Below are 16898 nucleotides of genomic sequence, written 5' to 3' on the forward strand. Positions count from 1 at the left end.
AGAATCACTGAACTGATTCATCTCAAACAAGCTGATGTCCCACCACCTTCCGCCTGTGGAGCAACATTACAGGCAGGAAGGTCACCGGGTTCCTGCAGTTCACAGCTCATTCTACCCAGTAAGTTCCTCTCTACAATTGAGCTTCTATTTGTTTCTTCTCTCCCCCTCCTTCTTTCCCCCAGCCCTACAGAGGTCCTCGCTGATCTTTCAGTTCCCAGTTCCCACACAGGGTTTATACCCGGAATGTTAACCTGGCTTCTCTCTCCACCTGTGACTGAGACCCACACCCATCAGTTTACAGCTGGCAGGAGGCAGGGAGCCGGTGTGAAATTATGGGATGGATCTGTTAGTGACCTTGAATCCCGCAGATTCTCAGCGGGGCCGAGTTTTTCCCGGCGTCATTCCATCCCGGGCGGAAGATGGGAAAGATTCTACCAGTGAAAGTGTGGGTGAAAGTGTGGAGATGGGACATGTTGTCCGCATTGTAAAATGACACCTGTCCACCCTCATAGTCCAGAAAAACCCCGATCTTCCGGGGATTCACACTCGGGGTGAGGGGGGTCCGTGAGGGGGAGGTGGCGGCTAAATAACCAAATCCGGGAACCAGCCCCACAATCCAGAATCCGGACTCGGGGATCAGGAAGTTTCCCCCTTTCCTGTTCACAGACTCTCGGGCCACTCCGAGCCCCCACAGAGTCTTCTCCCCCACCCCCACCTCCCAGTAATGTCTCCCTGATGTGAATCCCTCTGATCCCAGGACACAGACCCAAAAATCAAACCTCTCCGGGGTGTCAGGGAGCCGCTGCCATTTGTCTCCAAGTCTCACACTGGTCCGGTCCTCAGGCAGGATGAGCCGGGGATTCGCTGTGTTCAGATCCAGAGTCAGAGAGGCTGGAGCTGGGGGAAAGTTAAAATAACACAGTCAGTGATTTAGAGAGAGGGGCTGGGGAGGGGGAGAGAGTGTGAGGAAGGAGCCCGGAGGGAGAGAGGGGGAGAGGAAGTGGGAGAGAGAGAGAGAGAGAGGGGGGGAGGTGGAGAGAGAGAGAGGGAGAGAGAGGGAGCTGGAAAGAGATGGAGGGGGGGAGGTGAAGTTGAGGAGAGAAAATGGCAGCAGAGGAGGGAGCAGAACGTGGAGAGGGAGAGTGTGGGTGGACTGATGGAGAGGAAGAGGTGGCAGAGATTGAGAGCAGGAGGGTTTGAGAACATGGGAGCAGGAGAGAGAGAGAGAGAGAGAGCAGCATGGCAGAGATTGAGAGAGTGGGTAAGAAAGAGAGGGTGGAGTAAAGAGAGCAGGGGGTTGGCAGGAAGTGTGTGGGGATGTGAGAGTGAGATGGAGGGGTCGAGAGTGCAGGGTGGCTGGGAGAGTGTGATGGTGTGAGAGGGAGAACGAGATGGAGGGGTAGAGAGTGCAGGGGGCAGTTCGAGTGCGATGGTGTGAGAGGGAGAACGAGATGGAGGGGTAGAGAGTGGAGGGTGGCAGGGAGAGTTTCAAGGTGTGAGAGAGAGAGCGAGCAAGAACTGGAGGGTGAACGCAAATCGGGCAGAGTGAAAAAGAGAGAAGGGGAGGGCTTACAAGGGTGGGAGAGAGAATGTGAAGGTCTCAAAGAGAGTGGGAGACTGCTGAGAATGTGAACGAAAGCAGAAATGGGAGGGGCGAAAGTGCAGAAGAGGAAAGGGAGAGCGTGGGAGGAGGGGAGGGCGTGGGAGAGGTATAGCGGAATGGTGAGGAAAGGGGGAAGGACAGGAAGGAGAGAGAGTGTCTGGGTCGGTGGAAGAGAGAGCGAAATGGGCCTGACAGGGACAATGGGTGGGGAATGGAGGTAGAGGGCAGGAGGGACTGATATTAGATCGAACAGGAGCATTGTTGAGAGGGTGAGTGCATGGCAGGAAGAGGGAGAGTGTGTGTGGAAGGGGAGAGAGAAAGATTGTGGGAAGGGCAGAGGTAATAATGAGAGCAGAAGTTAAAGAGGCAAAGAGAAAGGGAGAGTGGGAGGTGAGTGAGAGAGTGTGGGGACAAGGGGAGTGAGAAAGTGTGGTTGGAGAGAGGGATGGGGGAGAAGAGGGAGAGCGTAAGGACGGGAGAGCATGAGTGACAGGGTGTGGAAAGAGATAGTGACGCAGGGAGAGAGAGAGTATGAGAGAGGGAAGAGAGATTGTGAGAAGGAGAGCGGGAAGGGGAAAGATATGGTTTGGGAGAAAGGGGGGAGGAAACAGCAGGCTGGAGAGAAAGAGAGCTGGAGAGAGTAGGTGGGGAGTGATACTTCTGCGAAACAGGTATGAAAATGTCACCACACAGATTGTATACAATCTGATCCTGTAAGGTACCAAAGAAAATTAAATTACAAGAACGCTATGATTAGGAGCAGGGGTAGGCCATTCGGTCCCTCAAGCCTGCTCGACCATTCGACGAGATAATGGCTGATCTGATTGGATATATTCAATGACCCAGCCTCCACTGCTCGCCAGGGAAGAGAATTCCAAACACTAACCACCCTCTGACAGAAAACAAATTCTCCTCATCTCAGTCTTAAATGGGAGACTCCTAATTTTAAAACTGCCCCCTAGTTCCAGATGTCTCTCCAAGGTAAATGTCCTCTTGGCATCCACCTTGTCAAATCCCCTCAGCGTCTTACACGTTTCAGTAAGATCACCTCTCATCCTTCTAAACTCCAATGAGTAAAGGCCAAACCTGTTCAATCTTTTATCATAAGATAATCCATTCATCCCAAGAATCAGTCGAGCGAATCTTCTCTGAACTGCGTCTTATGTAACTATCTCATTTCTTAAGTAAGGAGTTCAAAATGGTACACAGACTTCAGATGCAGTCTCACTAAGACCCTGTACAGCTGTAGCAACAATTGCATAGTTTAATACTCGATTCCTCTTGCAATAAACATGAACATTCCATTTACCTTCCTAATCACTTGCTGTACCTGCAAAGTAATTTTTGTGATTCATGTACCAGATTGTCCAGATCCCTCTCTACTGTAGAGTTCTGCTGTCTCCCTTGGTACATTGCGAGGCCAGACCCTAAAATGTGTTACAGTCCCAGGCAAGACCTTCAAACTTGGTTCTCATCTGATTAGTTACCATTAACTTTTTTTATGTTAGTCGACCAAATTTGAAATCCCAGTTGCTTGCTAAGAGGATAAATCCATAAGATTCCATGTTTTGAAACAAACAGTAGAATGTTACTAACCAAGAGTCAACAATGCAAACAGATAATATTATCTCTTATATTCTAACATAAAGAATTAACATGAGGTAAACATTAATTAACAGGAAAACTGCGGTCGAACACACCACAAATCACATGTTTAATGACAGACACGAGCAAGGCAAATCACATGAACTTGCTCATAATCTGCCCAAATGTCAATTATCACCATTAAAACCCCCCTGGAATAATGGAGGATCAAAGGACAAATATCAACAAGGAACTGCAACAAATACTATTAGTTAAAAAGAAAGTATGAGAGAAATTAATGGGACTTAAAGTAGATAAATCCCCTGGACCTGATGATCTACATCCCAGAATGTTGAATGAGGTGGCTGTAGAGAAAGTCAGTGCATTGGTGGTCATCTTTCAAAATTTGAGACACTTTTGAATTGTTCCTGCAGATTGGAAGGTGGCAAATGTAACCCCACTATTTAAGAAACGAGGAAGAGAGAAAACAGGGAATTACAGACCTGTTAGCCTAACATCAGTCGTAGGGGCAATGCAAGAGCCTAAAATAAAGGATGTGATAACGGAACGCTTAGAAATAATGGGAAGCTTGGGCAAAATCAACATGGACTTGATGAAAGGGAAATCACGTTTAACAAATCCCTGTTGGAGTTTTTGGAGAATATAACTAGGATAATAGGGAAGGGGTAACTGGAGGATGTCGTTTATTCAGATTTTCAGAAAGCTTTTGATAAGGTCCCACAACAGAGGTGTGCAAACAAAATCAGAGCAAATGCAATTTGGTGGAATGTACTGGCATGGATTGAGAACTGGTTTATGGGCAGAAAATAAAGAGTAGGAATAAATGGGTCATTTCCAGGTGAACAGGCTGTGACTAGTGGGGTATCGCAAGGATAGGTGCTTGGGCCCCAGACATTCACAATCCATATCAATGATTTGGATGTTGGGATTAAATGTAATATTTCCAAGTTTGCAGATGGAAGTGTCAGTTGTGAGCAGGATGCAGAGATGATTGAAGGAGATTTGGAGAGGCTCATTGAGTGGACAAAAATATGGCAGATGGAATTCAAGGTGGAGAAATGTGAGGATATCCACTTTTGTGGGAAAAACCGAAATGTAGGGTATTTCTTAAATGGAGAGAGGCAGGGAAATGTTAAGCATAAAAGGGAATTATGTGTCCATGTTCATGAGTCACTGAAAGCCGGTACAGCAAGGAATTTAGAAGGCAAATGCTATGTTGGCCTTTATTGCAAGATGATTTGGTTACAGGAGTAAAGGTGTCTTACTACAATTATATATAGCCTTGGTGAGACTGCATCTGGACTAATATGTGCAGCTTTGGTCTTCGAACATGAGGAAAGGTATATTTGCCATAGACTGAGTGTAATGAAGGTTCACAAATAAATTCCTGGAATGGAGAGATTGTCCTGAAGATGCAGAAAATATGTTTTTTTTTAAAGTGCCAGCTAGGACCAGCATCTAGGTTGCCAAAGCATACACAGACAATCACAGCCTTACATGAAAGCTAAAAACTTGTACAAAGGGCTCAGCTGTAAATTTGCAATTAGGAAATGGGAACACACAAGGGCAGGGACTCAGGATGACTCGATCAAGACATGGGGAAGGCCATTTAACACCGTCTGATAGCCTCGAACCTGTACCTGAGTCTCCTGGTAGTTTGTAGGGCAAACTACAACCAGCTGACAGCAGTTCCACTCCAGCATCTCAACACAGGCACAGTCCCAGCTCCTCAGCTGAGCTGCTGCACCAACTGCTGCTCCCAACTCTTTAAACTCAATACAAATGAACACAAATGGTTGTTCACTGACCTTTGAATTCACCTGTTAACCTGTGATCTCCCAGCAGGGTTCAGCCCCCCTTGCCCTGAGACAGGATCTGAATGTATCAACCCTTGGGACATTCTGAACCTTAAATGTTACTATCTCCAGACAACACAAAGGTTATTCCCACAGGTGTGAACCTACAATCGCTCCACACCGAAAATACACAGTCAGAACTCCAACAATATAGTTTTAATCATCCTCTCTATTAAAATAATACATTGCCTTGATATTCTTCCTGCCAAGTGGACAAGTTCATGAATTTGGACATTATAATCCACCCGCTAAGTTAACTATCAATTAATCTATCTAAATCCTTTTGTAGACTCTTCCTGTGCTCTTAACAAGTTAAATTCCTAATATCTTTGTGTCATGAACAAATTTAACTACCATACATTCGGTCCCTTCATCCAAGTCATTGATATAGATTGTAAATAGTTGAGTTCCCAGCGCTCATCCCTGTGTCACTCCACTAGTTACAACTCAGCAACCCAAACACAGGAGCAGGATTGGGAGAGAGAGAGAGAGAAAAAACGTGTGAATAGAGAGAGGGGAGAGGGAGGGGGAGGAGAGGGAGGGGGAGGGGAGGGAGAAAGGGTGATGACGGAGTGAGAGATTGAGAGGGGTGGGGGTGTGGTCAGTGAGTGGACAGAGTGGAGCCAGAGTTAGCTGGAGGGAACAGTGACAATGCTGGAAGGGGGGGGGCTGAGATGGTGGAAGGGGGAGGGGAGAGAGGTTGGTAGGTGGAGCGGAGAGAGAGCAAGGGAAAGGAAGGGGAGAAAGAATGCTGGAGGGAAAGGAGGGGGAATTGCGAGGGACAGTGTGCGGGACGGGGAGGACAGGGAGAGTATGGGACCGAGATGAGGGAGGCAGTGAGGAATGGGGAGGGAAGACAAACTGGAGGGAAGTGAGTGAGAGAGGGGATGGACTCGGAGAGGAGCATGTGTAGGAATGGGCAGAGGGAGAGAACAGAGGGCACGGGAAGGAAGGTGGAGGGGAGCAGGGGACCAGGAAAGTGAGATGAGAGAGAGAAAGAAGGTGAGGAAGGAGGGTTGTGAGGAAAACGTGCAGGGGGGCGGGAGGCAGAGGGTGCATGGGAGCAAGAAAGCGAGGAAGAGAGGACTGGGGGGGAAGAGGGAGTGGGTGGTGAGTATAGAGAGTGGGGGAGGGGAGAGAGCAGAGACGCGGGAGGAGCAAGTGCAGATTTGGGTGGGTGATATTGGGGAGACAGTGGGTGGTGAGCGTAGAGTGTGAAGGGGCCAGGCAGCAGTGGGAGGGGTGTGGGCATTGTGTCATACAGTGTGGACAGGAGCATTGAGGAGCTGAGAAAAACACTGCTTCCTCCCCCATCTCCATATTGTAAACAGGAAAATAAATGTGCTCAGCTTTTCACTGCCGCACATATCCATGTCCAGGAAACCCAAGGCTCAGGGCTCGAGTCTCAGGACATCCCAATTTTTGGACAGTGTCCTAAAACAGCACCAACATTAGCAGATGGATGTTGCCTAACACCTGTTTTTGGGACTGCCCTAGTCCCTTAAAAACATCCCAGCCCAATTATGAGTTGGACGAGATAACGGAATCTTATAACGCAGAAGGAGACCATTCAGCCCATCGTACTTGTGGAGGCTGTCAAATTTAATCTTCTAGTCCAGCTTTTTGTCCGGAACCCTGCATATTAGTCCATTTGAGAACATCTTCAATTCATTTTTGAAAGTTCCTGTGGAATCCACATTTTCAGACAATGAATTGCAGATCATGAACATAGTCTGTGAGATTTCATTTTTGCTCATTACCCCTCTAATTCTTTTGGTGATTATTTTAAATCATAGCCTTTAGTTATAGACACACTTACCAGAGTAAACAGATTCTCCTGACCTGCTCAATAAAACCCTCATAATTCAAATTCCTGCATTAAATCTCCCCTTTAAACTTCTCTGGTATAGGGAGAGCATTGCCAGCTTATCCAACTACCCTGTAAACTGAAGTCCCTCATCAGTGCTATTGTGCTGTTAAGTCTCCCCTATACCCTCTCCAATGACTTGACATCCTTCCTAAAGTGTGGAGTTCCAGAAATGCAGAAATTACTCCTCCAGAGGCCTATTTGAAGTGCTCATTGGTGTAAACGCTGCAGCTGAAACTGCTCCTTTCTATACCTGTGCACTTGCACATGAGGGACAAGTTCACTATCCTGATTTCCTAATCCAGAAGGCGATAAAGTGTCACCAACAGATGCTCCAAGGTGACAAGGAGACACAGGGGGAGGGGGTGAAATTTGTCATGGAAGGCTGTGTGACACGGACAACACTGAAGTAGCAGCTCGGAATACATTCCACTCAATACCTGTTTCCATTAACTCCGATGGAGATTGATATTGAGCACGATGTAAACTGAGTTACTGATTTACTGTCTGATTTTCACATATTGCGTTACCATCCAAACAAGGTTTACTCTTTCTGAAACTCTTATTGAACTGTTTAAAAATAAAGACAGTTTTAACTAAACAGGGGCACACACAGACATTTCAGGACATGTCATTGAGGTGGTGGCTCACCAACAGACACTCCGTCTACAGCAACTTTCATAGACAATGGCATCTCTGGATATGTGTGAATAGCTTTCTTCATGCCTTATCAAGATACAGATATTACATCCATAGCTGGCATACACCTGGAGATATCCCCTGCTGAGAGCAGGAATGGCCACATGCAGGTGGAGGGACTGATAAGGCATGAAAAACAATTGGATGACTCAAATCAAGGTATGAACTTATATATCAAGGGACCAGGGTCATAAAGGGATATAAAGCCACAGCCACAAGGACAGTGTTGCTGCAGCCAGGAAAGCGTGAAGTGGTCAGTCACAGGAAGTCATTCAGCAGACTGACCACGTGGGAATGGGCTCCGACAAGCGGATCTCACTGAACAACTGGGGTTGGAAGTGTATATTATTGCATGGTGGGTTAATAAAGGTTTTGAGGGGTTGTTTAGGTTGGGCCTGTACTCATCAGATCTCAGGGTTGGGAGGGCATGTGGAGGTGGATCAGAATAGTGCCCAGTGGAACGAAGGGAGGTTCAAGGGTGACAGAGGGGAGTGGAAGGTTGATATTGGGAGGGTGAATGTGATGGGGGTAGCTGGTGGGTGGCAGGGGTGAGGGTAGAAGTTGGCGGATGAAGGTTGGAAGGTGACGCACACCATTTTTTCAAATCTGACGTTGACCACGCAGTTAGTCAGTAAGTAAGATGCCTCGAAGTGGGAGGAAGGGGGGTGGCGGTGGAGGGTATTAAAGGAACTATCTCGGCGATTGCCGGGCAGGATCCTCAGGGATAAGGGATACCCCCAGCAAAAATGGCTAATCATGCCAGTTCACCACCCACAGAGTACTGCTGAGGAGTTACAATGATGGCTATACCCACACAGGTCCCTGACTGAGTAAGTGATTGAGCTCCTAAAGATGAGGTTCAGATGTTTGGATGGCTCAGGCAGTGCTTTCCCATACTGAGAATGTCTCAGATCATCATTGTCTGCTGCACCCTGCACAGCCTCGTGTTACAAAAGGGGGACATGTTCCTGAGCGAGACACGGGGAAGCAAGATGTCTGCTCCAATGAGAAGGACAATGAAGGGATGGGAGGGCCAGGATGTGGCCGAACCACATGCAGAGGCTATAGCTGGAATATGATGCGGTAGACAGGCTCATACCAATCTGATAGTTACCAGAATCAATTTGTTGAACTTTTTGGTTTACTATCCTTTGCAGAGTGGAAGGCCACAGCACCTTCTTCTTTACTGACCTTCGGTTTCTCAAATGTACCTTTATTTTTGACAGCAGAATTAAATTGCAGTAGTGACATCTTCCCTGCTGTTGGTTTGAGCCCTGCATGTGCCCAACTATAATGAAGTGCAGAACCCTGGCGCCAAATGCGCTTATTAGGATCTGCACCATCTCCTGCAACCTCAGGCACCTGTTAGTAGAATTGTGATTTCAGCAATGTACTGACAAAGTCCTGAACACAACAGATTGGAAGGAATGTCAAATCTAAACTTTCCAGAGATGCACTATCCTGATTGGGCATTCTGAATACACTTGTGTGTCACTGACTGAGAGCTGATGCATTGATCCCAAGTGAAGCCCTAGAAGGGTCCTTTATTAAAGAAGTTCAAGGCGGGGGTGACCTTCAATGCCATCAGCATTGGATTCCCTCCAAGCCCTTGTGGCCGCAGCTCATTGTGGAGAAGCTGGCAAATAGATCCTGGGATCTACAAAGCCACCTACGGCATTGCCTTTCACCCATTTGTAGATAAGAGCACCGCCTGTGATACACCTGTGGCCAGGCCAATGGCCGCCATCTTGACTTCCGTGAGGCCGGCTCTTGCTAACCCTGACACTTGCTCTCAAAGGGGAGCCGACCTAGCACAGAGCTCTTTCAAGATGAACCAGCTGTGGATCATCAACATGAGAACATTTGGCCCCTATAAATCGCTGCTCCATGCACATTGATGAGAGATTATCATGTTCCTGCACCCCCTGGTCACCACTCACACATCATAATCGCATATCCCTTGACATCGTTATCACACCAATAAGATTAGAGGTTACTCTGTAGTCCACTCACTGAGTGCCTCACCTGCACTATGCTTTGCTGAGGTGCAAGGCCCCTGACCCTCCAGTCACAGAGAACCCTACAAGTCTCAGTCTCAGATGGGCCTTAGCTTTAGTGGAAGACCGTGATCAGTCATTGTGGCACCCAAAACCAAGGTAAACTTCTTTCCTTCATGGACCCTGCATAAGACAGTTAGAGCTGCTGATCCTTCTCATGGATCTCCTCACTGCCCTCAGCACAGGTCCAATCTACACTCCCTCTCCTCATGCTCTAAACAAGCAACGATCCTTCAATGATGTCCATTGCACTTTGGTTAGACACATGGCAGCATGATATCATCGCTATAACAGAAACTTGGCTTATGGAGGGGCAAAAATTGCAGATTACCATCCCTGGATATAGTGTTTTCAGGCACGGTAGAGAGTGGAATAAAAAAGGTGGGGGTGCAGCATTATCGGTTCAAGAATCAATGACAGCAGAAAGGAGGGATGACATCCAAAATGAAGCATCAAATGAGGCCATATGGGTGGAGTTCAGAAATAAAAAAGGGGCAGGCACACTACTAGGAGTGTACTCAGGTCCCCAAATAGTGGAAGGGGGCAAATATGTAGGCAAATTTATGAGTGCAAAAACAATAGGACGGCAATATTTGGAGACTTTAGCTACCCTAATATGAATTGGGATGTGAACAGTGTGAAGGGCACAGAGGGCACAAAATTCTTGAACTGCAGTCAAGAGAACTTTCTTAGCCAGCACATAACTAGCCCAACGAGAGCGGGCGCAATTCTAGATTTAGTCTTTGGAAAAGAACCTGGGCAAGTGGATGAAGTAGCAGTGGGTGACCATTTTGGAGATACTGACCATAAGACAGTTAGATTTAACACAATTATGGAAAAGGACAAATAGAAAGCAGGAATTAAAGTTCTAAATTGGGGGAGACAAATTTTACAAAGTTGAGAGGTTAATTGGCGAAAGTGGACCGGATAGAGTTATTAGAGGGGAAAATGTTGTCAAATCAGTGGGAATTATTCATAGGCAAGGTTCTACGGGCACAGTGTAGACATGTCCACATCAAAAATACTGACAAATCAAAGCCCCCTGGTTTCGCAGAAGCAGAAATGTCAAGATAAACAAAAAAAGAAGGCTCATGGCAGTCACAAAAAGTCTAATATTGCAGCAAGTCTAGAGGAGTATAGAAAGTACAGGGGTGAAGTAAATATGTAAATTACGAAAGCAAAGTGAGGATTTGCAAAAATATTGGCAGGTAAAATCATATAAAACCCTAAGGTGTTTTGCCAGTACATTAAGAGCAAAATAATAACTAAAGGAAGGGTAGGGCCTATCAGAGATGTACATGGTAACCTGTGCATTGATACTGAGGATGTGGGCAGGGTTCTCAATGCGTATTTTGTCTCAGTCTTCACTAAAGAGAGGGATGATGCAGACATTCTAGTTCAAGAGGAGGTGTGTGAAATATTAGATAAAATAAGTATAGTGAGAGAGGAAGCAATGGAAAAAATGACATCCTTGAAAGTGGATATATAACCAGGACCACGTGGATTGTATCCCGGGTTGTTAAAAGAAGCCAGGGAGGAAATAACGGATACCCTGAGGATTATTCTCCAATCCTCACTAGAGACAGGTGAGGTACCAGATGATTGGAGGTCTGCAAACATTGTACCATTATTTAAAAAGGTTGTGAGAGATTGGCCAGAAAATGATAGGCTGGTCAGCCTGACTTCAGCTGTGAGCAAATTATGAGAATCAATTCTGAGAGGCAGGATAAAGTGTCACTTAGAAAGGCATTGATTGATCAGGAATAGCCAGCATGGTTTTGGAGAGGAAGATCATGTCTTACTAACGTAATCGAAATTTTTGAGGAACCAACAAGAAGGATGGATGAGGATAGTGGAGCAAATGTTGTCTACATGGATTTTAGTGAGGCATTTGACAAGGTCCCACATGACAGACTGGTCAGGAAAGTGAGATCACATGGGTCACAGGGAAGGTGGCGAGTTGGATCCAAAATTGGCTCAGCAACAGGAAACAAAATGTCATGGTCGATAGATATCTTTGCAAATGGATAATGGTTTCCAGTGGTGATTGACAGGGCTCAGTGTTGGAGCCCTTGCTGCTTGTTGCATATATTAATGATTTGGATGTAAATGTGGGAGATATGATTAAGAAATTTGCCAATGACACGAACATTTTCCGTGCAGTTGGAAGTGTAGAGGGTAGCTGTTATCTCCAGAATGATATCAATGGTTTTGTTGAGAGGGAAAATTGAATTCAATCTGGATAAGTGTGAGTAATGCATTTGGGGTGGGGTTGAGGAAGTGAGAGACGTTGGTGTGCATGCGCATGTCCTGGAAGGTGGCAGTACAGGTGGGTACAGTGGTCAAGAAAGCATATGGAATGCTTTTCTTTAATGGACGAGGTAATGAAGTCCAAGGCAGTGACATTGTGATGGAACTGTATCAGACGCTGGTTACCACAGGGCACAGAAGTAAGGTGATTGGTAAAAGGATTAGAGGGGAAATGAGGAAAATATTTTTCACCCAGAGGGTGATGGGCATCTGGAAGTCTTGGCCTTGTTGGTGATTTAAGCTGAAATGCTCAACTCATTTGAAAGATACCTGCATCTGCACCTGAACTGTTGTAACCTGCACAGCTACGTATCAGGAGCTGGAAATTGGGATTAAAATGAGCGGCTAGATTCTTTGTTCTTTGGCTGGCGCAGGCACAATGGGCTGAATGGCCTCTTATTGCACCGTAACTTTTCTATCATTCTATGATTGCAAACCTTTTATGTGAGGCCTACTGCCACCCTTCATAATGGAGATAAAGTAGACGAGCAGGCCACCAAAATCTCCATGTGCGATCTGACAAAGGATTTAGGCAAATGCACAAACATCTCTTTAATCTTACACCCAAATCCCTCTTCCAGTGCAGCCTCTGGTTTGCTACTGTTAAGAAGGGAGCATAGAGCTTCAGTCTCTTAGCCTTGAAACGGCATCCGTGCCACACTCGTAGCAGATTTAACTCTGATTGAGTACTTGTGGTAACCACCACATCTCACATCAGGGCAACAGCTGCAGGAGAAACAATGACCTAGATGATCCATTTTGTTCTCCTTCCAACGTCGCCAATGTCACAGATGCCAGTCTTCATCTGATGCAACTGACTCCACATGATCACAAGTAAGGGATGAACTCACTGGAAACAGCAAAGGCAATGGGCACTAACAACATCCCAGCTGTAGAACTGAAGATTTTAACTCCAAAATTAGAGACACCCATAGCCGAGTTACAACACAGGCATCTGACCGACAATGTGGGAAATTGCCCAAGTACATCCTGTCCACAAAAAGCAGGACAAATACAATGCGGACAATCACAGATCCAACAGTCTACTCTCAATCTTCAGGCAAGTGGTAGAATGTGATGTTGACAATGACATCAAGTGGCACTTACACAGCAATAAAATGCTTATGCTCCTCTGTTTGTGTTCTACCAGAGCCAGTTGAAATCGAATCAGTTCGATAAAAATGAAATAAAGATAGGCAGGTGATGTGTTGCAGTTGCAGCAGGTGGGGACCGGACGCTACCCGTCTGATTCACGGCAACCACATCTGCAGTAAGTGTCTGCAGCTTGAAGAACCTCAGCTCTGAGCTGATCCACTGGAATCCGTGATTTGGACAGTGCAATGCATTGGAGAGGGGTAAAGTTACCAACACATTTTGTTCCAGGAGGCAGTGACACTCTTAGGTATTTCCAATTTGTTTAGTGGTCAGGGAAAGGGAAGAAAGTCAGGTAAGAAAGACCAGCTCTTGCAATTGTCCAACAGATTCAAATGTGTTTCAATTCATGGGGCCCTGGCAGCAACGTTGGTGAAAAAGGGAGTGAAACTATTAGAATGGCCTTCACTTGAACCACGCTGGAACCAGTGTCCTGGCAAATTGTAAAATACGGCTGTGGAGAGGACTTTAACCTAAAGAGTGGGGGAGGGGGAGGAAGTGTTCATGTGCGGTGAGATTTTGAACATTGAAGAAAAAGGACAAGTCAATAGTGTAGGATAGCATTGCAGGTGATGATAAACAGAGTATAACAGGAAGTGATAGAGCTTACAAACATAAGAGTATACCAGCCAATAAGGCCAGGGTAGGGAAACATTGCCCAAAGACCAAAATAACAGCTCCTTATCAGAATGCACACAGAATTTGTATCAAGATGGATGAATTGATAGCACAAATGGAAATAAATTATTTTATGATGGCCTTTACAGAGATATGGTTGCAGAGTGTCCACAGCTGAGACCTGAATATTCAAGGGTATGTGACATTTTGGAAGGACAGGGGGAAAGCAAAAAAAGAGATCGGGTAGCTCTGTTAATCAGGAACGTGATCAGTATAGTTGTGAGAAATTATTTTGTTTCCGAGGATCAAAAGGTTGTAACAATTTGGGTGGAGATGAGAAACACCAAGGGAAAGAAATCATTAATGGGAGTGGTTTATATGCCTACTGAAAGTAGCTAAGCTGTAGGACAGAGTGTAAATCAAAAAATAATGGGAGCTTGTAAGAAGGATACTGCAATAACTGTAGGCGGTTGTAATCTTCATACCGTTTGGCTGAATCAAATTGGAAAAGGTGACTGAGGATGAGTTCGTAGATTGTATTTGGGACAGATTCTTTGAACAATATGCTCCTGAACCATCCAGGGAACAGGCTGTTTTACACCTGGTAATATCTACCAAGAAAGGATTAATAAATGACCTCATGGTGAAACATCCTCTAGTTAAGAGAGATCACAATAAGATAGAATTTCACATTCAGTTTTAGGATGGGCAACTTATGTCTGAAACTCATGCCTTAAACTTAAATGCAGGCAATTACAAGGGTTTGAAGACCGTGTTGGCTAAAATGGGCAGGGCAAATAGATTAAAGGCAAGTTGGTAGAGAAGCAGTGGCAGACATTTAAGGGGATATTTCATAACTCTCAACAAAAATACATTTCATTGAGAAAGAAAGGCTCAATGAACAGAGTTCGCCATGTGTGGCTGACTTAGCAAGGTAATGGTGGCATCAAATTGTGATAAAAGATGTACAATGCCGCAATGATTAGTGGTAGGCCAGAAAATTTGGAAAATTTTAGAAACCAGCAAAGATTGACTAAAAAATCGAGGGAGAAATTGGAGTATGAGAGGAAACTCGCAAGAAACCTAAAGACAGACAGTAAAAGCTTCTACACATACATAAAAAAAGAGTTGCGATAGTAAGTGTGGGCCCCTTAGAGGGTGAGACTGGGGAATCGATAGTGGGAAAACAGGAAATGGCAGAGACATTGAACAAGTATTCTTCATAGTAGAAGGCACAAGAAGCATACCAAGAATAATAGAGGAACAAAGGCAAAAAGGAGAGAGGAATTTAAAACAATCAAGATCACCAGAGAAAAAGTAGGAGGAAAATAATAGGACTAAAGGCTGACAAGAAATTTTGACCTGATGACTTGCATAGTTGGGTTTGTGAGGCAGTGACTGCAGAGATAATTGATTCACTGTTTGCAAACTTCCAAAATTCTCTAGTCTCTGGGAAGGTCACAATGGACTGGCAAGCCATGAATGTAACACCACTGTTCAAGAAAGGAGGGAGACAGAAATCAGTGAACTATAGGCTAGTTAATCTAATATCTGTCATTGGGAAAATGCAGGAAACCATTATTTCAAAGGTAGTAGCAGGACATTTAGAAATCATTACATTATCAGGCAGAGTCAACATAGTTTTGTTAAAGGGAAATCATGTTTGACAAATTTATTAGAGCTCTTTGATGATGTAACAAGCAGGATGGATAATGGGGAACCAGTAGATGTAGTGTATTTTGATTTCCAAATGGCATTAGATAAAGTATCAATAAAGGTTTACTGCAGAAGAGAAGTGTTAGGGGTGATACAATGGCATTGATAGAGGATTGGATAATGAGCAGGTACAGAGATTCAGGATAAATGGGTCATTTTCAGTTTGGCAAACTGTAACTGGTGGAGTGCACCTAGGATCAGTGCTTGGGCCTCAACTAATTACAGTTTATAGATAGGACATATTAAAAGGACTGACTATATTGCAGCCAAATTTTCTGATGATGCAATAGGATGCTAGTTGTGAGGAGGGATTAAAATTGTCTGCAAAGGAATATGGAAAGGTGAGTGGGAAAAATTGGCAGCTGGAGTTTAATGTGGGAAATTATTACGTAGTCCACTTTGTCAGTAAGAATTAAAAAATAGAATATTATTTAAATGGAGAGAAGTTGCAGAATGCTGGAGTATAGGGGTATCTTATATATTAATTACAAAGGTGAGCACAAGAACAGAAGTATTAGGAGCAGGAGTAGGCCATTCGGGGCCTGCGAGCCTGCTCCACCATTCAATAAGATTGTGGTTGATCTGATTGCGGCATCAGCTCCACTTCCTTCTACCTCCCCATGCAGGTACAGAAAGTAATTAGGAAGCCAATGGAATGTTGGCCTTAATTGAAAGGGAGATGGAGTATAATAGTGGGGAACTCTTGATATAACTGTACAGGTCATTGCTGAGAGTAACAGTACAGTTTGGGTGTCGGTTATCTCAGCTGGCTGGACGGCTGGTTTGTGCAGAGTGATGCAACAGTACAATACCTGTACTGGCTGAGGTCATCCATGAAAGCCCTGCCTTCTCAACGTCACCCCACACCTGAGGTGTGGTGACCCTCAGGTTAAACTCACCACCAGTCATCTCTCACTAATGAGAGTGCAACCGATGATCCTCTGGGACTATGGCGGCTTTAACTTCACAGTTTTCGTTTCCTTACTAAAGGGAGTTCTTTTATGTCTGAGAAGCGGTTCAGGGAATGTTCGCTAGGCTGATTCCTGGGATGAAGGGGTTGTCTGACGAAGAAAGGTTGAACAATTTAGGCATTTACTCTTGAATTTAGAAAAATCAGAGGTGATCTTATTGAAACATAGGTGATTCTGAGGGAGCTTGATAGGGTAGATAGTGGGAGGATGGTTCCTCTTGTGGGGGTATCTAGAAGCAATGGATATAGTTTATAAATTAGGGCTCTGTCTCCCTTTTAAGACAGAGATGAGAAGGAATTTCTTCTCTTTGAGGGATCTTAGCCTTTGGAATTCTGTTCCACAGACAGCAATGGAGAAGAGGCTGTTGTTTATACTCAGGGCAGAATTAGGCAGATTTTTGATCGACAGTGGAGGTAAGGGCTATAGGGAACAGGAAAAAAGGGC

General features: G+C 45.2%; 1 protein-coding gene across 1 annotated transcript in view; it reads right to left on the bottom strand.

The window, feature by feature from the left end:
- Window positions 1-346: 346 nt before the first annotated feature.
- LOC144695530 (E3 ubiquitin-protein ligase TRIM69-like) overlaps window positions 347-16898 on the bottom strand; it is a 92600-nt gene continuing 76048 nt past the window's right edge. Inside the window, 1 exon segment of the mRNA XM_078566406.1 lies at window positions 347-897. Coding sequence (XP_078422532.1) covers window positions 347-897 — 551 coding nt within the window.

Source organism: Cetorhinus maximus, chromosome 21 (genome assembly GCF_964194155.1).
Source record: "Cetorhinus maximus chromosome 21, sCetMax3.hap1.1, whole genome shotgun sequence".
Lineage (NCBI taxonomy): Eukaryota > Metazoa > Chordata > Chondrichthyes > Lamniformes > Cetorhinidae > Cetorhinus > Cetorhinus maximus.